At 40.8% G+C, this 26,186-nt stretch overlaps 2 protein-coding genes and 1 long non-coding RNA gene across 6 annotated transcripts; 1 reads left to right on the top strand and 2 right to left on the bottom strand.

Moving 5' to 3' along the window:
* Nucleotides 1–1,721: 1,721 nt before the first annotated feature.
* Nucleotides 1,722–17,834, bottom strand: LOC146305167 (nephronectin). Of its 3 annotated transcripts, XM_084712022.1 has the most exons (14): nucleotides 17,742–17,834; nucleotides 9,785–9,962; nucleotides 8,119–8,219; nucleotides 7,762–7,854; nucleotides 7,025–7,144; nucleotides 6,508–6,627; nucleotides 6,217–6,351; nucleotides 5,440–5,514; nucleotides 4,439–5,191; nucleotides 4,136–4,225; nucleotides 3,947–4,045; nucleotides 3,484–3,670; nucleotides 3,302–3,386; nucleotides 1,722–3,158 (listed from the first exon to the last, which is right to left on the bottom strand). In XM_084712022.1, exons 2-14 carry the CDS (start codon nucleotides 9,859–9,861, stop codon nucleotides 3,069–3,071), a joined length of 2,025 nt encoding a protein of 674 aa, XP_084568148.1. In that variant the 5' UTR covers nucleotides 9,862–9,962; nucleotides 17,742–17,834; the 3' UTR covers nucleotides 1,722–3,068. The 3 variants fall into 3 exon arrangements, with proteins under 3 accessions (XP_084568148.1, XP_084568150.1, XP_084568149.1); XM_084712024.1 differs by lacking the exon at nucleotides 9,785–9,962; XM_084712023.1 differs by lacking the exon at nucleotides 17,742–17,834 and having other exon boundaries at nucleotides 4,142–4,225; nucleotides 9,785–10,835.
* On the top strand, nucleotides 10,925–19,820 carry LOC146305166 (atrial natriuretic peptide receptor 1). Its single transcript, XM_084712180.1, has 23 exons — nucleotides 10,925–11,893; nucleotides 12,349–12,460; nucleotides 12,639–12,771; nucleotides 12,869–13,001; nucleotides 13,156–13,260; nucleotides 13,667–13,769; nucleotides 14,292–14,437; nucleotides 14,513–14,585; nucleotides 14,711–14,855; nucleotides 15,186–15,272; nucleotides 15,371–15,514; nucleotides 15,609–15,730; nucleotides 15,826–15,964; nucleotides 16,092–16,140; nucleotides 16,236–16,337; nucleotides 16,682–16,801; nucleotides 16,911–17,004; nucleotides 17,361–17,448; nucleotides 17,696–17,835; nucleotides 18,003–18,155; nucleotides 18,255–18,353; nucleotides 18,796–18,887; nucleotides 19,208–19,820. Exons 1-23 carry the CDS (start codon nucleotides 11,864–11,866, stop codon nucleotides 19,397–19,399), a joined length of 2,601 nt encoding a protein of 866 aa, XP_084568306.1. The 5' UTR covers nucleotides 10,925–11,863; the 3' UTR covers nucleotides 19,400–19,820.
* Nucleotides 19,367–25,383, bottom strand: LOC146305165 (uncharacterized). Of its 2 annotated transcripts, none has more exons than XR_014769056.1 (4): nucleotides 25,237–25,383; nucleotides 23,874–24,008; nucleotides 21,598–23,469; nucleotides 19,367–19,505 (listed from the first exon to the last, which is right to left on the bottom strand). It is a non-coding gene; the product is annotated as an uncharacterized LOC146305165 (long non-coding RNA). The 2 variants fall into 2 exon arrangements; XR_014769055.1 differs by having other exon boundaries at nucleotides 19,373–19,505; nucleotides 20,374–23,469.
* Between the last annotated feature and the right edge of the window lie 803 nt (nucleotides 25,384–26,186).

The following is a 26,186-nucleotide window of genomic DNA, read 5'->3' as shown; positions in this document are numbered from 1 at the left end:
TTGTAACTTAGCTGGTTGATGATGTTCCTCTTCAGCTCCACCAGGGGGCGCCTCGACATGTGTTACCTGTAGAAACCAGACGGAGGACCTCTTCTCCTGTGACTTTTGTTCCAACTCTGAATATCTGAGTGAAGAAGAGCAACAACAACAAACGACATTTTTAATGTTTCTGTTCAACGATTAACTTCTTATTTGATCAGTTTCATGACAAATCTGAAAGAAAGTAAAATCTCGCGGTCTGTGGATGACCAGAGGAGAAATAAAGAGGGAAACCAGGCTGAAAGAATTTGATTGATTGATAAAAAAAAACTGGGAGATGTGAACTTTTTTCAGCCCACCAGATAAAGTTTGGAATCACTGAATCACGTTAAAGAGTAAAGTATGTGATGAACGGTGAATTAATACACTTTATTTTTCTTTTACTTCAGTAAAAATATTTAAAGTCTGAACTTCAACTTGTGTAGCACCTCGTCTGTAGTGTAGGAGCTGAAATCAGCTGATATTTTAGCGATTAATTGATTATCAGAACAGTTTGATTATTTTTCCATCACTCGACCGATTGACTGATGATGAAGATAATTGTGAGTTAAACGTCCTGCTGAGCTGCAGGAGGCAGAAACACAGAGAGAGAGAGAGAGAGAGAGAGAGAGTGGAGGGAGAGAGGTTACCGTGGTAATTACAGGGTTAACAAGCAGGGCTGTAACCAGACACACACACACACACACACACACACACACACACACACACACACACACACACAGTTGATATCACAGGAACAGAAAGTTAAATCACAGGTTTGAATCCTCACACATGTTGTGTGTCTGTAAACTGTGGAATCTGTGGAGCTCCGCCCACCAGACTGTGTGTGTGTGTGTGTGTGTGTGTGTGTGTGTGTGTGTGCGCTCTAAAGCAGATGTTCACCACACAAATCAGCAGATGGATCACTGCCCTCTTCCTCCTCCTCTTCCTCTCAGTTCCCGCAGGTGACGCTGCAGGTCAGAGGTCACAGGTGGAGCGTCGACACCTGCACGCTGACAGAGCGGTGAGTCAATGACAAGATTAGTTTAGTAACTAAGTACATTTACTCAAGTACTGAAATCTGAAGTACTTGAATAATAATTTCTTGTTACTTTACTTATTTCTACTTCACTCAGAGGAAATTATTGTATTTTTATGAACTCTTCAAAGTTTGTGTGTAAAAATCTTAATTTGTGAAGAAACTAAAGCTGTGAAGTAAAAATTATTTTCTTTTCATTAGAAAAATATTTTCTCTGAGATTAAAGTTGTAATATTCTCTGAAATTAAATTCACAGGAAAGAACTCAGAGAAACTCTGAGATTAAAGTCAGAAATTAAGGAGAAAAAACTCACAAAAGTACAAAAAAAAACACCTGTGAATATTCTCTGAGATTATAGTAAGTAAGTAACCTTAAGTGAGAATGATTGAGAATGATGAGTGAATGATTTAATAAGATCAGAAAATATCTGAGTTTTACCTCATTAATTTACTACTTTAACCTCCAATATTATCTAAGTATTTCTGTATAAATTTACCACTTTAATCTCAGATATCCAAATGTTTTTCCACCAATTGATTTTAATCACATTTTCTGATTTTTCTCTGAATATTAACCGTCATCACTGAGCTCCATGTTTTATTTCTTTATTTCTACCTACAATGGCCCTGAAACAAAATCACAAAAAAAAAAATTACGACCCAACTCTTCTTCTTCTTCTATTTATTACAGAACAGTGAAAATGTGAATATAAATGTTTGCTGCTGTTCAAGAGAAACAAAGGAAGAAGAAAAACAGAAGTTTGTTTAAAATATCAAAAATTATTGCAGCAGTTCATCAGTACAGATGAAAGATGTCAGTATGAGGCTGAAATATATTTACAAAAACAGATCAAACTGCATATTTTACCTCATGTACAGTTTATATTTATATCAGATTTATCTGACATAGTAACCATCTGATCGTTCTAAATATATTTACACACAAATAAAAAGTGAATTTTAAGAGCAGAAAATTAACTAAATGTGTTATATTCATAATAATACTGTTTCTCATTAAAACGTATTTAAAGCCGACTTTGGTTGAGTTTACGACCCGACTGAAGAAAAATCATTTAGAAAAAAAAATAAAAAAAACAGCAAAAATAAAAAAACAAAAGGAAATCTGTCGTCTGTGCAGGTTAAAAATACCGTGAGAATATTTAACACGTGAACAAAGAGCCTGCAGTCAATGTTTGACCGAGTGTTTGGTTTGAACCTGCAGCTTCACTTTCTCTCTCTCACACACACACACACACACACACACACACACACACACACACACACACACACACACACACACACACTCACACACACACACACACACACACACACACACACACACACACACACACACACACACAGAGCTCCTGCTGCTTGACCACAAACCAAGAAAACCAACAAGAAGAATCTTTGTAGAAGTTTTGCTTCTCAGAAACAGAAACACACTGAAACTGAATCCAACCTGCTCTTTAAAACGACCGAACACATTAAAAATGTTTGAGGTGAATCAAACAGATGAAGAGCTGAACTTCTTTCTGTTGATGTTTGAACAGATGAAAGAATAAAAACTTGCGAAAGTTGGATTTTCCTTTTCAGAAACAAGTAATCACAAGGACGTTGGCTCATTACAAGGTTTAATAACCAAGAGTTTGATCTCTAAAAATATGTCTTCCAGCGTAACCGACCCTTCGCCAAGCTCCACCTCCAAACAGCAGCTGTCCAAGGTCAAGGGTCAATTGAAAAGTGAAATTGTCCCAGTTCTCAAGAACGAGTGATTGTATATAAACAGCAACATTTTCTTAAAATACTGCCGGTTCTGTTGTTGGCATTAACCTGCAGTGCATCATGGGAGCATCAACTGACGTGCATCAGTTATCACTTTAAGTTCGTTCAGGCATTTTTACAAAAGCACCATAAAAATTTATGTAAAAACTGTTGATATGAAAACAGGATTAATTTTTAAAAACAGCAGAATGGTCCTTTAAACTGTATGTAAATGTTCTGCAGTGATGTCATCGATGACACGCCCCCTGTCTCAATGTGACATCATCAACTGCAATCTGTCCTCGCCGTCCGCTCCTCCGCTCAGCCTTCAGCAGCACCTGCACACACACACACACACACACACACATACACACACACACACACGTCATTAATAACACACACACATATTAAACTCTACATTACTTTGTGTGTGTGTGTGTGTGTGTGTGTGTGTGTGTGTGTGTGTGTGTGTGTGTCTCACCTTGTCTAGTGAGTGCGTTGTCAAGGTAACCTGCGTGTGTCTCCAGCCGTGTCCACCTGTCCTGCTCCAGAGGGCGGGGCTGTACCTGCCACAGCGGCCAATCAGAAGGCAGATGTGAGTCAGGTGACTCTAACAGGTGATTCTAACGTTTTGTTGTTTTTTTGTCTCGACTCGTTTGTTACCGTCTGTCACGTCCTCTCGTCCTCACAAACAGCTGCAGCACGCCCACATGATGCCCCGTCAGCCAATGAGAGAAGGAGAAGCACAGGTCGCCGTGGCTCCAGGGCAGGACTATCTGGACGGCCAATCGAGCGCCGCGGACGCTCCGCTGCCCTGCCTTCAGCTCGGGGACGGACAGGTACCGCCCACCTGAGAGGAGACACTCATTAATGATGCAGTTAAAACTTTAATATTTTACTCCATTACATCAGTCTGACAGCTTTAGTTACTTTAGTTACTTTTACTGCAGATACTTTTACTTAAATATGGTTTTTAATTGCAGGACCTTTACTTGTATTTCCACAGTGTAGTATTAGTACTTTGTTAATACTTCTCTCACTGACTTATAAAAAGTAGAAAAGTCGACTTTTTGTCAGAATAATAACAGATCAGACTGTTCAGGTGTAAATATGTTGTGTGTTTTACCTGCAGGGCTGTGAAGAGTCTCCCAGTGTAGATCTCCTTCTCTGTCTGACATCCAGTCACACAAACCCTGATCGAAGGTGCAGTGGAGCGCAAACACGCCTACAACACACACACACACACACACGTATAAGAATAAATATAACCACTGGCTGAGGTTCAGCTCTGTGCAGGTGAATAAAACAAGCACACCCTCACCAGGATCGTCTCTGGCGTCCTCGGCCGTGTTTCCGAGCTCGATGTCAAACTCCCACACCTGGTTGTGACCCGGATGTCGAGGGACTGAAACACAAACACACAATAACAAGAACTGTCTGAAAGTTCCACGGAAAACCTTTGATCTAAAAGACCAGAAATGATTCTTGTCTTGATACAATTAATCAATAATCAAGATAACTGCACATTAATTAACTGATTAATTGACTAATTGTTGCTGTGTGTGTGTGTGTGTGTGTGTGTGTGTGTGTGTGTGTGTGTGTGTGTGTGTGTCCTCACTGTGTACGTCTCCTCTCTGTCGGTGTGTCACCTCCTTATTGATCCTGTTGTTCACTGTGGTCGTTACCATGGAGGAGGTGGAGGTGATGAGCAGAGTGGTTGATGGGGTAACCGTGGTAACTGTAGTTGGTTCCACTGTAGTTGTAGTAATAGGTGTAGTTGGTGTAGTTGTGTCTGTTGTTGTATCCAGTTCAGTCGTAGTTGGCTGAGGCGTAGCAGTAGTCATAGCAACAGTGGTGGTAGTTGGTGCTGTACTTGAAATAGTGGTGGAAGTTGTCGTAGCAACAGATGTAGCAAATGTAGTATCAGGTAGAGCAGTCATAGTAACAGGTGTAGTAGTCGTAGTAACAGGTGTAGTCATAGTAACAGGTGTAGTCGTAGTAACAGGTGTAGTCATAGTAACAGGTGTAGTCGTAGTAACAGGTGTAGTCGTAGTAACAGGTGTAGTCGTAGTAACAGGTGTAGTAGTCGTAGTAACAGGTGTAGTAGTTGTAGTAACAGGTGTAGTAGTCGTAGTAACAGGTATAGTAGTCGTAGTAACAGGTGTAGTAGTCGTAGTAACAGGTGTAGTCGTAGTTGGTACTGGAGTGGTTGTTGTAGTTGTAGTTGGGATGGTTGTTGTTATGGTAGTGGTTGTCATGGTGATGGGCTGAGTTGTTGTAGTAGTAGTAGCAGCAGTAGTAGTGGTGGTGGTGGGAGTTGTAGTTCTTGTAGTTCTCGGTCTCTGAGGCTCCAGAGTGACTTTGAGAACTGCTGGAAAGAAACAGACACAAACTCAGGACAAACACATCTGCTGGGTTCCACTTATGTTCCGTGTTTTACTGGTTTGTTTCAGTGGAACCTGAATGATTCAACAGAATCAGATGACATCAGTCTGATTTGTCCTGCGTTTCTGACGCAGAACACGATCATTTCTTCTTCTCTGCACAGACGACGACATTTGAAATCTACAGTGAAGATGCCGTGTGAGACTGATGAAGGCTGAGAACATCTGGTTTTACCTGCACAGCTGCCGTCTTTACACCTGCACTTTGGAGAGGACGGATTCAGAGGACAGAACGGCCGAGTGTCCTTATCTGATAATACAGAGAGAGAGAGAGAGAGAGAGAGAGAGAGAGAGAGAGAGAGAGAGTTTTTATTTTCTGCAGGATAAGTAATAGATTTTTGTTTGTTTCAGAGTCACAGTGCCATAAAAAGAAAATAAATGTGGAAATATAAAGACAAATTAAATATAAAAGAATCGTTTTAAGCATTTACATTTATTTGTTAATTTATTTCTGTATATATTAAAAATCTAAATATTGCATATATCAGCTCTTTCTGTGTATTATAAAGATATTTATTTTATTTTTATCCCTTTATTTTTCTTTTCCCTGTTGCGTTTGCATCCAACATGATTCATGTGTGCAGGAAGTGACTGTAATTTAAAAAAATATATCCTTTAAAATTATACAGAAAAAAAAATCTATGAAAACATTTAGATGCAAAAAAAAAAACATTTTTAAAAATATACATAAATATATGCAGAAATAAAATGACTAAATGTGAAAATATAATTTTAGTCTCCACAGCTGCTGCAGAAACGATGTGACAGTAACGACTGAAGTGTCTCTGCTTTACACACCAGTACTGTAAAGTAACTTCATCCTCACAAGTGACAGTAAGTAGTAATCTGTAATCTATTACATTTTTACAGTAACTAGTGATCTGTAGCAGCAGTTTGTTAATTTTCTTCTTGCTGCAGTTTTATAAAAGGTAATGAGCACACAGAGACTCACCGATGCAGCTGTACCGTCCGTTGATGTACGTGAGTTTGAAGCCGAGGTGACATTTACACATGAAGCTCCCAAATGTGTTCACACACTTCCTGCGACGAGGACACACACCACCACCTGACACACACTCGTCGATGTCTGCAGAGAGACAGACAGACAGAGAGACAGAGACAAAGAGACGGAGGGAGAGAGAGAGACAGACAGACAGACAGACAGACAGAAACAGAGAGGTGGAGGATGAACGACGTCTCAGTCAACATTTCATCTTCCCGCAGCAGAAACTGACCGACTCACCGATGCAGGTGCGTCTGTCTGGTCCAAGCCGTAACCCCGGAGACGGACAGGTACATCGGACCGCCCCCTTGATGACCTCACAGCCGTACTGGCAGTTGGCATGGTAACAGGTGCGAGCATCTGTAAACACAAACAAACACATCCAGTAAAAAAGATGAATGGTCTGGTCTTTATAGGTGCAGTTATCAACAGATCACTGCACTTCTACAAACTGCAGCAAAAATCTGACCTTTAAAATATGTTTTTCAATGAAAATCATTCACTCTAAATTTGCAAATCATATCACGACTGCAATATCAGTAAAAATAATCGCAATTTGACATTTTTTTAAAAAATCATTGAGCCCTACTTTCTTTTTCTAAGAACAACAAACCCATGACTGCACAGAAGTGCATCTGCTGCCTGCACAGTGTGGACGCCGGGCGTGAAAATGACAAATGCATCCGTCAGAAAATAGCAGTGACAGCTGCCCTTAGTGTGTGTGTGTGTGTGTGTGTGTGTGTGTGTGCGGACTCACTCCTGCAGCTGCCGTCTGGCTGCGCCGTGAATCCGTCCTGACAGTAACACTTGTAGCTTCCCAGTGTGTTCATGCAGCGATGCTTACAGGGCCGAGGCTTCACACCGCACTCGTTCAGGTCTGACACACACAAAACACACAACACACACCACACACACACACACACACACACAAGACAACAGAGAGGGCAAAGGTCAGCAATCAAACATTAAACTGAGAGGAACATTTTCTCTGTTTTCACTCGTCCTGTCAACTTGTAGGATTAACCTCTGACATCCAGCCTGTGAGTCACACACAGCACTTTGACTGTGTGTGGTGTTGTGTTACAGAGTGTGTGTGTGTGTGTGTGAGTGTGTGTGAGTGTGTGTGAGTGTGTGAAGCCACAGTTTGAAGCCAGATGTTGTTTTATAGTCAGGATATGACCCATAATGTAGCCTCTAATCAGCAGATAAACACTGTGTGTGTAGGTGTGTGTAGGAGGGTGGAGCTCGCCCAGTGTGTGTGTGTGTGTGTGTGTGTGTGTGTGTGTGTGTGTGTGTGTGTGTGTGTGTGTGTGTGTGTGTAGGTCTAAGTTTGGAAACACAAGTGTGTGTTTGTGTGCGTTTGGGGGTCTTCAGGTAAAACACGCCTTTGCAGGTCAAACAAGCATGACAGGAATGTGTCTCTCAGATGCATGATGGGAAATCAAATCTGTGTGAACCTACAGAGAGCTGGGAAAGGCAAAGACAGACCGTTACCTTGGTTACAGGCCTTCCCGGTGTATCCTGGGTGACATTTGCATCTGTCTGGTCCGACACACTCCCCGTGTTTACAACCCTGCTGACAGTGAGCTGCACACACACACACACACACACACACACACACACACACACACACACACACACGTTAATATACATCAGTTAATCGACTGTATGAGGACGACTGAACAGACTGCAGATCAGTTTTCAGGACTGAATATTGTCACGTTTGAATCTACTAAAGTTGACATGAAGTGAACAAATTATCTTTATATACTGTAAATTCCTGCTATGTGTAAAAACACCCTCAAACATATAAAACTTTTTTTTTCCAGATGTGTGTATGTGTGTTCTCACGTTGACAGCGTCCCCAGTCCATCGGTCTCCAGCCCCAGCAACACTCCACACTGTTGCCATAGCGACAGAGACCATCAGACAACACGGCCTGGTCCGTCCAGCTGTAACACACAGTTACACAAATATATTTATGTTCAGACGTCAACAGAGGGAAGCGTCTGTTAGTACAAGTATGAGCTGAACTTCAAAATAAGAGCGTGAAGTGAAGTTCATGGGACTGTAAAGGAGGCTGAAATCTCTGTTACACTCTGCAGAGACTGTTTAGTTAATGTTGTCTGTACTAGTTTAGACCGGCTGTGTGTGTGTGTGTGTGTGTGTGTATGTGTGTGTGTGTGTGTGTGTGTGTGTGTGTCTATACGTTCTTGACATCTCCTGTTTCCACGCGCCTGTCTGAACATGAATTATATCACACAGAGAGGAGGCAGCGCACTGAGCTCCTCTGTTTTCCACTCCCTCCACATACTTTCTCTCTTTCCCGTCACGCTTTCCACCACTTTTGTCCTCCGTCTCTCTCAGCTCTCTGTCATTATCCCTCCACCGTCTGCACTTTATTTCTTGGCTCTCAGAGCAATTTCTTTATGAGGGAGTTCATATCTTTTAGTCAGTATCACCTCATGTTATTTTTTATCACAGTAAATAAAATTGTTGGACTACTGAGCTTTATTATCCATAAACTATAATCTATTTTATTTTTTATAGTTCCATCAAGCCTATAATTTTGATAATTATCATTTCAGTCATTTATCAAGCAAACATATCCAACATTTGCCAACTTCTTAAATGTGAGCATTTGATGTTTTTCTTTGTTATTTATGTCAGTAAATGAAGAATCTTCAGGGTTTGGACTCTCAGTTGGACAAAAGAAGACATCTGAAGACGTCACTTAAGGCTCTGGGAAACTAAACTAAACACTAACTAAATAAACAGTTAATCATGAAAATAACTGGCAGATTGATTGATAATGAACATAATCGTTAGATGCTGCTATATTTGAGCCACAACCAGCAGCAGTTTGATGAGTAAAATGTGAAATATAACCAGTTTAAAAACATTTAGAAGGAAATAACAACATGTATCATCTAGAGCTGCAATGGTTAATTGATTATTAAATTAATCGCCAACTTGTTTGATAACTGATCTAAGTATTTTCTTTTCAGAAAATTTAAGTTTTTTAAAAGTGAATATTATCTGGTGTCTTTATTCTTCTGTAACAGTAAACTGAATATCTTTGGGTTGTGAGTTTGAGGACGTCATTTTAAGCTTTGGGAAACACTGATTGAACTTTTGATCGATTAATCAAATTGCAGCCCGGGTAGCCCTGGGATCATCTCTATCAAATAAAGAAATACATTAAAATGAAATGGAAAAAAAATCTAAAAGCATACAGAACATACACTAAACGCCTAAAACACAACAATCACTTACACACTTACATTTTTTCATAAGTCTATTTCCAGGGATACAGAGTTTTTGTAAAGTTTCAAAGGCACCAGACAACTATCTATTGAGGATAATTCGTTTAAAATACAAAACATTACTGCATGTTTTATATATTTTCAACACGTAAAGGCTCAGACACGTTGTTAGAATACTTGTATCAATATTAGAGAATGATGAGGTTGAATTTTAGCTCAGAAATTGTAAAATAAAGAGATAAATTCTTGACCTGTCGTAGTCAAAGCGCTGTCCCTGGACCCACGTACAGACCGCGGACAGCAGAACCAGGCCGATCCGGGTCAGCATTCTCTTCCCTTAATAACCCGGGACAGCAGGAGAACCTATCCTCGGTCCGGTCCGGTCCAACCCGGGACAAGGGACACGTTAATATCCACCTGTGGCAACAGCTTGAGAAGACATCAGCACGGCGGCACGGAGCAGGTACCGGAATAAACGTCAGAAAGATGAATTACGGTAAGAAACGACAGAACAAGAAGGTTAAACATATATTTTATACGTCAAAAACATGCGCTTATATCAATACATGAGTTTCTGCGGTGTAAAAAGTCGTTAAATCCGTCTGAGAGTGATGTTAAAAAAAGAAAAAGTAGATTAAGTAGGCCAAGAAAAAAAAAAAACGTTGGTAAATGTCCACAAAACACTCGATTTCTCACGTTAAAAACACGCGGTTATTAAATTAAATGGCTTTTTTCGGGTGTATAAAGTCGTTAAAATCCTTCTTCTCAGTGATTAAAATGTTTTAAAAAAGAAAACGCAGGTGAAATTCGGGCAAACCTGAATATCAGACGTTAAAAACACGCCGTTATTAAAATAAAGTCGTTTAAATTGAAACAATCCGTTACATTCTGCTCGTTCTGTTCGTGGGACCGTACACTCGCGCGCACGAACGTTCTGAGGTCTTTGCTGTAAAAAGTGTGTCCTCGCGCACCCGCTGATTGGTGGTTAGCACACTCTTGGACGAATGGCTGGAGTCGCGTGCCGGTGGAAGCCGGGATAAAGAGGCAGAGTGGGAGAGAAGAGAGGAAGAGGTTTGTTGTCACATTTAAACAAAGACACGTTTCTGTTTCATCTTTTCTGTTGTGAGTTAAACACAGATGGACCGTTGGCGTGTGTGTGTGTGTGTGTGTGTGTGTGTGTGTGTGTGTGTGTTCCTTCCTGTTTACTGTAAACACTTTGAGCTCATTTGTCAGGAAATTAACCTGCAAATGAAGCTGCTGACAACATGTAATCTGTTACACTTGTTACTGACGTCTTCACTTTAAAACATGTCTGAGAGTCACTGAGGAGGAGGAGGAGGAGGATGAAGAGGAGGAGGAGGAGGAGGAGGAAGAGGATGAAGAGGAGGAGGAGGAGGAGGAGGGGGGTGAGTCTGTAATAGGGGAGACTAGGGGCAACTCTAACATGTTCCATTACTACTACTAATCTTTTGATATAGGACACACACGTGTACTAATTGATAATACAATTGATATATTTTGTTAATAAGGAAAAGTCAATAGTATTACATTTAAAGGGACAATTCACCACAAAATCAAAAATACCGGGTAAGTAACCGGGTTCACAATTTTTGGAAAGAGATACAGGTTTGAATTTTTCAGATGTATTTTTTGGTGCTTTGAGCTCCACAAGATGAATCCCACCTTGTCCCATTATACTGGAGAGAATTCAGACGACGCTACAGCTGATAAATCTCTGCTACTCAAACTAAAACTATATTGATGCAGGAAAAATAGATTTTTTTTTTAAATTTATTTTGGGGTGAGCTGTCCCTTTAAGTCAGAGTTTTTGGGGCAATTGTAACACTGAAAAATAAATCATAAATAATCATGTATAAATTCCTTTAGATATCATCACATGCATTCAAAGCAAATTATTCTAGTGGTAACTAGATGTGAATTATTTGAATTGAGTTAAAAGTGATTTTACATTTAAATTTAGTTAAACAATTAATCAATTATCAAAATAGTTGCAGATTAATTTAAATTATTTTTTTTACATGAGTCCTTTTACTCAAACTTTATTTTTAGACAATAAAAACTGATTTATATTGTGGTATTAAAACAATATTAGTGCAGTAACAGAAGTGACCACCAGAGGGCAGTGAACGTCACACTCAGCTCCATGTTAAACTGGTCTCTCTCTCTCTCTCTTTACTCTCTAGTCTCTCCTGCCTCTCTCGGCCGACCCTGGTTTATCTCCTCCCTCTCCTCTCGTCACAGAGTCTGGATTCATCAGTCTGTCTGTCCTCCTGTCTGTCCATTAAACCCGTCTGTCCTTCAGAAGCAACATGACGAAAAGATTTTGGTTTCTGCTCTGGGTAAGACTTCAAATCCAACATCTGCTTTTAACTCATTTAAAAGTGTTAATTAGTTAAATAAAACTGATTTACTGTGAGATTAACTGTCAGTTGACTTGTCTCCAGGATGTTTTTTCTTTATCAACATTTAAAAAATCTTTGCAGGCTGATGGTGAGCAGCTCACCAAATTTTCTGGAAGATTTTATGTCTAATACTTGAAAGAAAAATGGCTACTTTTCAACAAAATCTACAGGCTTCAGTTTTAAAATCCTGCTCAAAACCCCTTTTTGTTGATCCACATGAATCCAGATGTTCATCTGCTGGACAAAAAGCTGATTTTTGTTTTTGAAAACAGTAAATATGGTTTTAAATACTATATTTTGAATGCATCCTGATTGGTTTAATTGGATTAATTGTAACTAAATGCATATTACAAGCCCTTTCCTTCTGCTCGTTGTGTTGTGTTTTTTTCCAGTTGTGTGTTTGCTGTGTTGCTCCGACGTGTTGCTGGCACGACCTGGACAACAGCGAGTACGACTGCTGGCCTCTGGACAAACCCAACGAGTACAACATGATCGACTGTGGAGGTGAGACGCTCGCAGTCCGTCTTCACGTTTTGTCTGACAGCTGATCTGTGATGCGAGCTCGTGCGTCACAGTCGCCATCCTCTGTGTGTTTTCATTACCTCAAGACTCGTTTAGGCTTATCGCTGCGTGTCTTCTGTCTAAATCTTTCTCTTTATGTTATCGTTTATCTCTTGCTCAGGTCTGGAGATGGCCTGGGTGGTCCGTCCTCCAGAGACGGTGAAGACCGGTGAGGTGTTCAGCGTCACGTACTCGGTAACCGCCCAGGACTCGTTCTACGACTGGGCTATCGAAAAGAACATCTTCACTCACAGGTTACCGCATCTGTTATACTGAATTTAAAGCAGGCCGGTTGACTAGTTTTCCTGGGAACTGGATCTTGTCCTGGTCTGAACTGGTTTGTGTGTTTAGTTCCATAGTGGACGCTGCAGCTGCTCGGAGGTTTTGCGAACATCAAGACTGTCCGACCGACTGGAAAGACGCCGATGGAGAAAACTGCTGCATTCATCACGCAAACATCCACTCCTGTCCACTGGGATACATGGTGCATACTTTAGATTTTTAACTTGAATTTCTTTATTTTTCTTCGACTTCCAAAAACAAAATCAAGTTAAATGTGCAGTACTTAGTTATTTTCAACCTCCGTAAGTCTGCAGACATTTCAAAGTCCAATAAACACGAAATAAACCAACTTTCAGGCGTCAGAGAGCATCTGTGGTCCCTGGATTCCTGACGACGGAAAAATCTTCACACACACCATCTCTACCTCCGGCAAGATGACCCAGGTCAACTGGACTGCCAAGGTAACACACTCACCTGTCAAGTCCTGTTGGCCAAATATCACAAACTGTTTCTCAACAGACTTTATAGACTCAAAACAGCGACGGTTTATGACCAAACCAAAACTTTCTTTTCCTCCATGCTCTCTCTGAATGTGAGCTACAGTTGTTGGGTCAGTTTGGAGGATGTTTGATAGACCTGCAACTCCAAACTTAATAATGAAACACCATTCAAAGCCTTGGTTTCGTTCAAAGTAAGCGAAAGATCTAAAGCTAAAAAACAAAGTAAGCGCCCTGACATTACAGATAGAGCGTCATCGCGTCAAACTTTCTTTTTCAAATTCAGTTTCTCTGATGTTAATGTCTCTTCTTCATATCCTTGGCGTTGGTGTTCCGAAATGACCAGTAAACCCACTACTCTGTCTTACAGGTGGTTCTGGTCCATCCTGGCTTAACCTCGCTCATTGCTCACATACGAGTTGGTCGCATGCAGGTTGCTCTTGAGGCCAAGAGCACCGTGCAGCCTGCTGTCGGTAAGTTATGTCGGATTATGTCCTTCTCAACTTCCTAGCATGACTACAGAAGCAAATACAATCTGATATGGACAGAAACCTGTTCCAGATATGGATGGGAGAATTTCTTGCTTATGTTTAAAAACTATTTTCATGATTGTCAAGTGGGGCAGCAGAAATGCAGATTACACTGACCAAAACATACAGCGAAACACTGGTGCAAGGGCAGGAATGCTTGGCTAAAAGACAAAGAATGAAGACGAACTGGCAAAGAAAGGAGGAAAAACACAAACTAAATAGACAGGGAGGCTAAACAAAGACAGGTAAAACTAATCAGTGATCCAACAAGGCAGGAAAAAGACAAAGACACAATGTAAAGCATCAGAAACAGGAAAGGCAAGGACTTCAAAATAAAACAGGAAACAACTTAAACTAAAACTCAAAACCATGATGATTTCAGCGACCATCACCGAACAGATTACTCTCATCACATTGTTCCAGTCGGAAACTTGAGCCACCTTAACATCTTTTCTTCCCTTTAAGTGTGTGGTGATGGCGTCTGTGAGGAGGAGGAGCTTTGTTCCACCTGTCCGGCCGACTGTGGCGAATGCCCGATGACCCCCGCAACCAAGATAGCCATCGGCCTGCCGCTCAGCCTGCTCTGCCTCTGCTTCATCCTCACTGCTCTGGTGAGAACTCACACAACACACACACGGACAAAAACCCGAAAAAATACCCAGAATAACGCCGTCTGTCCTGTGCAGTGGCTGCGGTACCAGAAACAGAAGCTGCTGTGGGACGAGAGCTGGATCATCGACTTCAGTACAATAAAACAAGGTTCTCTAAACAATCCAGATCCACATCAGATCAGGAATCTAACAATAATTTCTGTTTTCCTTTTGAAATTTTCTATTAAACTTTATAATCCTGTTAGAACTCTCTCTCTCTCTCTCTGTCTACAGATCAGGAAGCTCGTATGACCATGGGCAGCATCATGAGCGTACCGATGGCGAACAGCGACAGTAACACCAGCTGTGTGACTGCTCTCAGCTCCTACACAGGACAACCAGGGAACCGAAAAACCATGTTCACCTGCACTGGGATATAGTGAGTCCACCTGTCTGTCACTTTAATGCTGCTAGTTAGGAGTTTAAACCAGGGCTGGATTTTATTTGAAATTATTAGATGCTGTTGAAGATACGATGGTTAAACAGACTAAAACGCTGCAAACTTTTACAAACCTTCCAGAAGGAAGCAACGTTCAACTGACCCAAAGTGGAGATACATGATGAAATTTGTGAGTTTTCTCAGAATGTATAACTTAAAACTCAAGTTTTTCTCCCAGAACTTACAAATACGAGTCTCCAGTGATGGAGAGACATCCGGCTGGTAGATTGTTAGAAAACGTCCTGCATTAAAAATAATCTTCTTCTCCAGTGACGGCAGGACGGTGGCCATCAAAAGGATTCAAACGAAGACGTTCTCTCTGTCCAAAACCATCAGACAGGAAGTCAAACAAGTCAGGTAACACACACACACACACACACACACACACACACACACACTCGCTCTCTTCTACCAACATGGTGTTTTCACTCTCTCTCTTTCTCCATCATCTCCAGGGAGCTCGATCACCCCAACTTGTGCAAGTTCATTGGCGGGTGTGTTGAGGTGCCTAACGTTGCCATAGTGACAGAGTACTGCCCAAAAGGAAGCCTGAACGACGTCCTTCTTAACGAGGAGATCCCGCTTAACTGGGGCTTCAGGTCTGGACTGATAATACAGAAATAAAACACAGTGAAACTTGTTACTTTGGGTGAGAATAATAAAATAATCCCCAGTTTTTATAAACTCTGCCAGGTTTTCCTTTGGCACCGACATCGCCAGAGGGATGTCGTACCTCCACCAACACAGGATCTGTCATGGCCGACTCAAGTCTCTGAACTGTGTGTTAGACGACCGCTGGGTCTGCAAAATAACTGGTAATAAGACTTGAAAAGAGACGGAAGTTGGCTAAAATATCAATGATATAAAAAAAAGGTAAAATGTTATCGTCTTCTGTGGTCTGACCTGTCAGATTACGGGCTGAGGATGTATCGCAGGGAAGACGGGGCGGAGCCTCTTTCCACCTATCAGCAGAGACTCATGGAGGTGTACATGCCGCCCGAGTTTCATAACTCGAACATGGAGCCGTCGTTGGCTGGAGACGTGTTCAGGTATCAAAGAGGACGACGCTACTTTGAATTACATTAATTTAACTGAAGACTGAATGTGATTTTAAAGTCAAGATGAAATAAAAATGCAGGTTCCAGTCACTCTGATAACCTCTTTACGGTTCCTCAGTTATTCCATCATTCTGCTGGAGATCGCCACTCGCAGCGACCCCGTCCCAGTAAGTCACAATCTGATTGGTCGACTGTCCTGTCACTCGAGCGTAACTTGTAAATTTTATGTGCTGCCTTCTCGGTCTTAATTCATTCTTTTCAGGCAGAGGAGTCTAATCTGGAAAGTGCCTGGTGTCCTCCTCTACCTGAACTCATCTCCAGTAAAGCCGACAACACCTGTCCCTGTCCTGCTGACTACGTGGAGGTGTGAACACACACAAAGTCCATAAATCTGATTTTTATCAACTCTTTTTTCTTATGTAATGCTAATCGTCTATGCTAATTATCTGATTTTAGAAATAAATTATTATTTTTTTTATCAATGTTCTGTTTTGAGGCAATGAGGAACATGCTAATATTAGCATATTAGCTGCACCTATTATCAAACGCTCAGGTGGGAATTTTAACATACAAGCAAACATTTGCTTCTTTTTTACTCAAACTGCCTGTGACCATCTTTTAAAATCTCTGTATCACATCCACAGTCAGAGGAAATTTCTCTCTTGCCTTTTACTTTTCTGCTGTCCTTTGTCCTGCGTGTTTCCGTAGCTGATCCGGCGATGTCGCTCTCATAACCCCGCCCACCGACCCACCTTCGAGCAAATCAAAAAGTTTGTTCACCGAATCAACCCGATCAAAGTCAGCCCGGTGGACATGATGATGAACCTGGTAATAACCTGCGTCACTTTAACTGTGACTGTCATCATAAAGTCATTTTATATCATTTAATTTCTTCATTGTTTCATATTTTATAATTCTGTCACTTCCTGTGTTTCAGATGGAGAAGTACAGTAAACACCTGGAGGTGCTGGTGGCTGAACGGACTCAGGATCTGATGCACGAGAAGCAGAGGACAGACAGGCTGCTTTACAGTACGACTCATCACAGATGTTCATCACGCCGGTTTAGTTTCTGATCGGATGTTTCAGTTCGACACAAAACTCGACGTGTTGATCATCTACAATTAATTGTCTTAATAATAATAGTTTTCTGGTTTTGAGTTGCAGGTGATAATTTTATCACAAAACAGCACTGAGAGGAACATTTAGATTTGTTTCCATCACTTATTTATAGTTTTTTCTTTCAATGATTTTCTGGCAGTTGAGTTAAAATTTGCTCTCCATTTGGACTAAAACCATTTGGCCATTTGTCTTTTGTAAATGAGATAATTAATGTGAAGAGAATTATGATTAAATAAAACACAAATATTTTGATGCTTGTGTTGCAGGTATGCTTCCTAAACAGGTAGCTGATGACCTCCGACAGGGGAAACCGCTGCAGGCTCAGAGTTACGTCAGCGCCACCATCTTCTTCAGGTGACCTTTAACTCTGTGATCTGCTGATTTCAAACGTTATGTTTCCCGACATGGACAAGTTTGTCCTGGTTTTGACAACGAGAGAAACAGAACGACTGATCACTGACACTACAGGATTAAAAAACAAAACAAAAATCTTCTTGAGAGGTTTAGCGAAATGAGGAAAAATCTAAACTTGAAGTCCAAAGTGTGTGTGTGTGTGTGTGTGTGTGTGTGTGTGTGTGTGTGTGTGTGTGTGTGTGTGCAGTGATATCGTGGGCTTCACACAGCTGTCCAGCAGCAGCACTCCTTACCAGGTCGTGGACTTCCTCAACAAGCTCTACACAACGTTTGACGACATCATCGACAACTACGACGTCTACAAGGTGGAAACCATCGGAGACGCCTGTGAGTGACACACACACACACACACACACACACACACACAGTCAGAGATGTCCTGTCCCTCATTTCTGTCACTAACTTTAGGTGAGTGGATCTTATCTTTTACGTACCGTTACGACCTTCATGGCGGTCAGTAACAGTGTCGTCTGTCTCATTGTGTGGTTGGACAGACATGGTGGTGTCCGGTGTTCCGCGGGAGAACGGGATCCTCCACGCCTCAGAGATCGCCAGCATGGCTCTGGACCTGGTGGGCGTCTGTCGCACCTTCAGGATCCCCCACAAACCCAACACTCAGCTGCAGATACGAGCCGGGATTCACTCCGGTACACAAACACGTCTTTAACAACAGAAACATAAACAACACGTTTTTACAAATTCAAATCTATCATTGAATCTGTTTTGATGCGTCTCTCTGTCTTCAGGTCCGGTGGTCGCGGGGGTCGTAGGGACAAAGATGCCTCGTTACTGTCTGTTTGGGGACACAGTCAACACGGCGTCCAGGATGGAGTCCAACAGTCTGGGTATCAGTCTGACGCCGTCACACTGTGTCCGTCTGGATTTAATTATCTGTCAACATAAAGGAGCTTTCAGACACTCAGTGGTTTCCGCCTCCAAGCGACGGCAGCAACAGGGACAAGGAGACGCAGTTGTTGTCGTCCTTTTGCTGCTGCAGTTTGAGTTGACAAAGGGTTCGGCTTTTTCAAGATGCTGCGTCAGTTCACTGTGTAACCATGACAACCACAGAAACCACACTAAGGAAAACAAAAGCTGATTTTACTGTCGATTATCTGAATCCACCTCTTCACCAGCACTGAAACCACCTTCAGGGTTTAATTATCTGAACCACTGAACTGTTTATGAACTGTTTATGAACTGTTTATGAACTGTTTATGAACTGTGTCATAATTATGAATGAATGTAAAATAAAAATGATCTGTCTCGGTCTACGTCGGTGTGTTTCAGCCCTGAAGATCCAGTGCAGCTCCAGTACCTTTTACCTGCTGGAGGAGATCGGCGGCTACGTGCTGGAGTGCAGAGGGACGCTGCAGGTCAAGGTGAGCCTCCCAGTCCCACCACAGCTCACCTCTGTCAGACACTGGGAGCACTGGTTACCCTGTTTCCACCAAATTATCTCTGGTTCTTTTAAAAAAAACCCTGCAGTCTAATGAACCAACGAGTGCAGAGTTCTTGTGTTGCTTAATGCACAACTTCCTGTAGAACACGGAACGTCATGTCAAGGAAAACATGCTACTGTTTGGTTCCAGCTGGGAACCAACTTCCAGGGTTCTGAACCAGTTTATGTTGTCAGAAGGGAACTGGTCTGATGTTGGTGGAAAAAGTGGGCTGACACTCAGGATCTGTCCGTCTCTTACAGGGGAAAGGTGACATGGTAACTTACTGGCTGGAGGGGAAGAAGGCGCCTCAGGTGTCCAAGGACGTCAACCCCGACGCCAGGACGACCAAACCCATCACCACGGAGACGGAGGCGGATGCGGAGAAGGAACGAGAGCTGTACTCCTCCATGCCGGGGTTCCTGAACGACGATCTTCTCCTGGATCCGGCCTGATCCTCCAAAACTCTGAGTTCATCGTTTGATGTGATTTCTTCATCCGTGTTTGTTGACTGTTAGTCATCATGAGTCATACGTGACATGCATGCGTCACGCTGTGAACCTGCAGAGGACGAAGACTTCAACATCAGCATTTCTGTCCACATAAAATTAATTTGACTTTAACTTTTAACAAAATAAAATCAAAGCAGCAGCTGTGAGCAAAATATTTATGTTTGGCATAAATTATCTTTCACTGTCTACAACTGCAAAAAAAATAATGCAGCAGTCAGAAGAAGTCATTTTATAAAATAAGAGAAAAATACTAAACTTTAAAAATTACCCTGCAGTATCATGATGTCATCACTGTCTGGTACTGAGACATTTTTTATTGTGATATTCAACAAAATACTTTCCACCTGTACAACATTCATTCAGATAAATTGTTTATTACAGTAAACTGATGTCAGTGTGGACTGAGTCGAGTCCATGAAACAATTCATTTACTAAATTAACTTCAATTTTCAGTTAAATAATCCAGTTTTCATTCTTAAAATTCAAATATTGATGTTTGTATCTGTAATCTTTCTCTGTGTACATTGAGCTAAATGTTCTGTGACTGTGGTTACCTGTAAGAAAATAACTGGAGGTTATTTATGTTGAATTTAAAAAAAGAAAACTGGTCCTCAGTTTTGTTTCTGACATATTTAGACTTTTAATGACTTGATGAGGACTTGATTTATATAGATTACACTTGTTTCAATTAATAAAATGGACAGAAAATCTGTAGATTTTGTTGATTTTAGGCTGAAAAAAAATCATCCTGACAAAACAAACAGTCAGAAGTGAATATTTAATTTACACTGAGATGATTCAGACTGATCGTGGTTCATTAACATCTCTGCTGGCACGAACGTGTCCTCTGAATATTCATGTCACATCGCTGAGCAGATGGACGACTTGAGGAGACGGAGGTGAAGGGATTTGTTTACCTGTTAGCAGCCAAGATGGCCGACATGACAACAGATGGACCAAACAAGGAGGAAGAGGAGGAGGAGGAGGAAGAGGACCTGAGAGAGTTTCAGTCATAAGAGATGTTCATCTCAGTATCAACAAATAATCAAATTATTTCTAACCATGATGATTAATATATCATGTGTACAAATAAATCATAAAAAATCTGTGTCAGTTGCTTTGTGGCTGCAACAAAACGTCTCTTCTCTGCAGAATCACTCCTTTAACACAAACTGATGAACCTGATTTAACCAGATCAATATCAGTTTCAGTATAAAATATATTAAGAACATTTTCCCTGCTTCACTTTGCCGTCAGTCTGAACTGAAGCTCTCTTCACCTTACAGCCACAAAACTCCTTTAAAAAAAACAGACACTTTCTCCTCGCAGGAAACGGGAGCTGCTGGTCGGCCGCTGCCTCGATCTGCAGCAGGTAACGTTAGTTTGGACCCGAACAAACGTGTTAAAACACTGAAGTCCAACGACGACAACAAACAAACCAACAAACAAACACAAACTCCTTCAGCTCTGATTGTGTCCTACGAGATAAAAACACAGTTTCTGTCCACGGAGTAAAGCAGTGAATATGTTCACAAACAGAACAACAGAGAGCTGAATGGTGAAGAGTGTGTGTGTGTGTGTGTGTGTGTGTGTGTGTGTGTGTGTGTTCTGGGCTCATCTGCATGAGTGGTTTGAAAACGAGCACAGCTGCAAAAGGCAGCTTAGTTTTCCTTTTCACACACAAATATCCAGTTTAAACTGGAACCATCTCTACTTTAACATTTCAGCTTCATCACTTTATTCTCATTCATCATTTTGAGCTTTGATGTTTTTTTTTATGCTGCTGTATCTTATTTTCTTGTGACTGTAATGTTATACTAAATATATGTGATACAAGACAATAAAATATCATCATCATCATCATATTTAATGACTCTCTGTTCACCTGCAGCTCACTGACTCACCTGTGGAGGAAGTTCTTGTTCAACTTTGCTCCACAATCCTCTAATTCTATAAATCAGATGTTTTTATCCGTCTCACTTCACGCTGACAAAAGGACGAAACACAGCGAGAGGAGAGAAGAAGAAGAGGAGCAGAGAGAGAGAGAGCTGGTTTTTAATTACAGATGAGAGAACAAGAGTGTGTGTGTGTGTGTGTGTGTGTGTGTTTGAAGTGTTTTTGTTAATAGAATGAGTATTCACCTAAAGAGCCGCTCTCACTCTCTCTCTCTCTCATTCAGTGTTTAGCTCGCTCGCCCTCTCTTGTCCGCTGATTCTGTTGAGGACATTTACATATCTGAGGACACACACATCAAACACACCGTCTCATCGTTACAGAACATCGCAGAGTGTGTGTGTGTGTGTCAGAGCTTTAGTTACGGAATACATCAGAGGACACACACACACACACACACACACACACACACACACACACACAGCTCACATGTTTCTATTCATTCTGTGGTTTTGTTCAGAATAAATGTGACTCCGTCTTCAGCTGATCACAGAGGACAAAATCAGTCTGTTGGACACTGAAAAAATAATTCTTTACTATCAAAAGTGAAAACACACGTCGACAAAAACATCAGAATGATGTTTAAAAACTAAAAAAAAACAATAAATTACATAAATATTTCTTCTTCAGTTTCCCAGAACTCAAGACGTCGTCTTCAAAACTCAAAACTATTCTGTTTACCAGCAACGATTCACATCTGAGGAAACTTAATTTGTCATTTTTTCTTCAGGAAGGACAGAAAAGATGAATTGATGATCAGAATTTGAAGTTTCAGCTCTCAGACATTATTACAGTATTAAAGAAAAAAAAAAAAAAAAAGACTTCACACACCAGAGACATGATTATGTTTTAAAACAGATGTTTTTGTTTCGAGTTCTTTCACACAGAAAGAAAAAATTAAGAGCCAAAGTCAGTCAGTTTTCCTTTTTTAACGAGGATCTGGTTTTCTGAAGCATCTGAACTGTGATCAGTATTTTCATTATTGATTAATCTGCTGACTGCGGAGGAGAGCGTGTGAATATGAACAGATGTGTCGACGTGATTAAAAAGTCTTATGATCATGAACCCTGATTTTACTCTTCACATCTTTTTTTAACACTAAATCCTGTTTATGTATTTTAAAAAACTGAAATACTTTGTGCTAATCAATCAGAAATAACAGCTGAGGAGGAGAGAGACGCCGCGGTCATGTGACATGTCGACGTGATATAAAAACTTACTTGATGTTTCTGGACAGTTCTGTGGTTAACACAGACAGACAGTCGCTCGTCTCGTCCAGGAAACGTCTGACACTGCGCCGCTTTTTGGTAAATCTTAGATTCTCAAACTGTGGTTCGAGAACCACCGGTGGTACGCAGGCTGCCCTGTAGTGGTACGAGGAGGAATGTCAGAAATGTATTTTTAAAAAATGAAATAAATTAATTAAAAACATATAATACCATCAAAACACGGCAAAATTTGAAGTGAAAATGCATAAAATCCCTGCAGGTTATCAGCTGACGTGTATTTTGATCATGTATTTTTACTTGAGTATTTCACAAAATCATGTTTATCTGTCATGTCCTCAGTGTGTAAAGGTCTTTACAGATTTAATAAATGATTTGATGAAAACATAAATCAGATGTAAACGGTTAAATCAGAGACGTGATGTGGAGTTTTGTCATTTTGAAGAGCTGCTGTCAGTTTAACAAACCAGCGGACGTTTGACGTCTCCAAACTTCAAATCTGTTTTCTGCACAAACAGACAGAAACACCATCAGCGGATACTGTTCCCATAATTCCTTGTGTTTGAGGTGTTTCCCACACAGCAGACGTCTCGTCTCAGAGCAGTTCTCTGGTTACAGACGTCTTGTGTCGTTCCCTCATGTTTTCAGTCCTGACAGGCGGAGGACTGTGGAGGTCCAGCAGGTTCAGTCCCTCCTGAGGAGTTTGAAGAGTGTGGGTCAGCGGGTCCCTGCAGGTCCCTGCAGGTCTCTGCAGGTCTCTGCAGGTCTGACAGGTCAGGTCTCTCAGCCCAGAGGAGGTCTGAACCCTCAGAGGGTTTAAAATGGTCCATCAGCCTGAGACAAGAGCAGGACAAGAGACAAGTGTCTGTGAGAGAAAGAACAACATCCTGCTGAAGGCGGGACTGTGACGCCTTCATGTCAAAGTTTCAGATGTGGAATCTGGGAGTTTTGTTCCGTCTCTGATCCACCAGCGGAGGACGAAACAGGACGGAGGACAGGACGCAGCACTGACACAGACTCAGCAGGAGATTCATGCAGGACGACTTTCTTTATACCACAGACATGAAATGGATTTTTTTTTTTGTTTCGGGTGAATTAAGAAAAAATAAACACGACCAGCTCTGAATATTTTCTGTAACTTTAAACCAAATAACGTTGAATTTTTCATGTCAAACTTCAGTTTATAACTCGCCTCATAAAAACAGAATCTTGTCTCTAGTTCGTGCTCAGACACTCACCGTGTCGGCGGTCGGTCCAATGTGCTGTCAGTCTTGCTGGCGGAGGGCGGTCCTCTTCTCCAGCAGCCAATGAGATGCGATCCTGCTGGCGTAGATCACGTAGGACCAGGACAAGACGACAACAGCCAGTAAGAGCTGAGAGAAGAGAGAGAGAATCATCTGACTGGTTGTTTGTTTGACTGAAAGAAGCTCAGAGAAGCTTAAAATTACTACAAACCTCCTCAGACTGGCTTTAAAATAATAAACCAGAAAATAAGAAGAAGAAGTAAAGAGAAATACTTTGTCCTTTCTCTTAATTAACTCATAACTTCAAATTTTATCACACTTCTGTCCCACTGACATGACAGTTCAGGGCTTGACATTAATGTTTTTGTTGTTTTTTTTGTTTTTTTTCCCACTTGCCCAGTTGGGGAGGTGGGTCAGAAATCTACTTGCCCACAGTCAATTTTTACTTGCCCTTGTACAAGCGGTTATTGGAAAATAACAAAGAATCTGGAGCTGCAACGCTTATAAAATGTCAGAAAAAGTGAAAAATGTTCATCTCAGTCTCACTGCTGCCAAACTCCATTCACATTTTGCTCAATTTAACAGTTATAAACATTTACTCCTTCTATAAGATTATTAATGATTTATTATGATTCATCAACAGACACTAATTCATTCGGAGAAATATTCTGCATGGATTTTTCCAGCAGGATAATAAAGACTGAACTGAACTGAGGTCTTAAATGTTAAACACGTGGTTCAAGACTTGACAACCTTAATGTGAGATTTCTTTACAGACATATGAATGAAGGAACAAACCTACTTTCTTTTTTCTTTTCTGAGACGAACTTTTTAATGTCCTTTGAATTCTAAACATGCTTTCAGATTATTTAACAGCTTTTTAATTGAAGTGTTCAAAACCCCAGAAAATAAATGTCCACAACTCAAAGATCATCAGTTTAGTGTCAGAGAGGAAAGAAACCAGAAAATATTCACATTTAAGAAACTGAAATCAGAGAGTTTTTACTTTTTTCTTAAAACTTAACTTAAAGTTATTAAGTGATGATAAAAATAGCTCATTGATTAGTCACTACAGTTGAACACAAGTGATATCTCAACTTTCTTCATCAATAAACGCGGTTGTTGATTATTAACCGTTTCAATCTATTTAATCTAATGAATTAACACAAACACTCTTTCTCTTTTACTTTAAGTTCATGTTAAAGTTTATGTTTTAACTGTAAAAACCTGTGAATCTTTACTGAAACCGAACATGCTAACAGTTAGCTGGCTGCTAGCTAACAGTTAGCCGCTAAGTGAAGCAGCTAACTCCGTTTACCTGTTCTCAGGTTCTCAGGTGTGTGAACAGTGAACGTACCACAGAGTAGAACCTGTCCAGAGTCCGTCTGCTCACAGTCTCCATGTCCTGAAGTTATTAACCCTGATTTAACCAAATGAGACACACAAACGTTTGGTGTGATGGTTTGTTTACACCGCTTCTTCTTCTTCTTCTTCTGCTGATTCTTCTTCTTCTTCTTCTTCTTCTTCTGCTGATTCTTCCTTCTTCTTCTTCTGCTGCTGCTGCTGCTCGCCTCCCTCTGAAGCGCACTGTCGCCACCTGCTGCTTGAAATGAGCGTTGACGTCCTACCATTAATAACCAACTTTATCTATTATACTATTTAATCAATTATTAAACATCTTATTTATTATTAATTCATGGTGTTATTATTCATTAAACACCAACAGAACGCTCACAGTAATTCAACCAGTAAAAACAGTTTCAGAATATCTTCACCCTGCAGCTCTGTTTGAATGTGAAGGAAAGGCTAAAAGAAAAAGATGCATTTTTAAAAATACCTGTGTAAATGAGAACAGAACTTCAGGTACATTTACATTAATTTGAATGTAGAATAATGTACACTGTCCCTTTTCAAATAAATAAATGCAAATATCCCAACACTGCAGTCATGTTATTATTGAGTAATCGGTAAATCTGATGTACTTATATTTTTTGTCAGACTCACTAACTGATATAATTTAACATAATGTTGGTTGGTGGTTGACCACAGTGAGTGAATTTAAACCTGCAGTCGCTCTGCTTTTATTAACAGCATCTTCACACGTATGAGTTCACTGACCAGAACAACGTGGTTTAACTGTTACACTGCAATAAAAAACAGACACTGATGCTGCGAGTCGAGTTACACAAAACACCTTTCTGCCTTTAACAAGGTTTACAAACAGAACATTCACATTTTTTACTTTAATAAATTACATTTCTTTTGTCACAGAGTAACACGATTATATAAATGAAACATTTTGAAACA

This window comes from Lutjanus erythropterus, chromosome 23 (genome assembly GCF_056507025.1).
Source record: "Lutjanus erythropterus isolate fLutEry1 chromosome 23, fLutEry1.hap2, whole genome shotgun sequence".
Lineage (NCBI taxonomy): Eukaryota > Metazoa > Chordata > Actinopteri > Lutjaniformes > Lutjanidae > Lutjanus > Lutjanus erythropterus.
Note: the sequence above shows the minus strand (reverse complement) of the source record. Positions and strands in the feature narration are given on the sequence as shown.

Bases quoted from the DNA above. Each gene is read 5' to 3' on its own strand.
- LOC146305167 (XM_084712022.1), bottom strand. From the start codon at position 9,861: ATGCTGACCCGGATCGGCCTGGTTCTGCTGTCCGCGGTCTGTACGTGG. The intron at 7,855-8,118 runs GTGAGAACACAC...GTGTGTGTGCAG, and splicing joins GGACTGGGGACGCTGTCAAC to CTCACTGTCAGCAGGGTTGT. The intron at 6,352-6,507 runs GTGAGTCGGTCA...GTCTCTCTGCAG, and splicing joins AGACAGACGCACCTGCATCG to ACATCGACGAGTGTGTGTCA.
- LOC146305166 (XM_084712180.1), top strand. From the start codon at position 11,864: ATGACGAAAAGATTTTGGTTTCTGCTCTGG. The intron at 12,772-12,868 runs GTTACCGCATCT...TTGTGTGTTTAG, and splicing joins AAGAACATCTTCACTCACAG to TTCCATAGTGGACGCTGCAG. The intron at 13,002-13,155 runs GTGCATACTTTA...ACCAACTTTCAG, and splicing joins CCTGTCCACTGGGATACATG to GCGTCAGAGAGCATCTGTGG.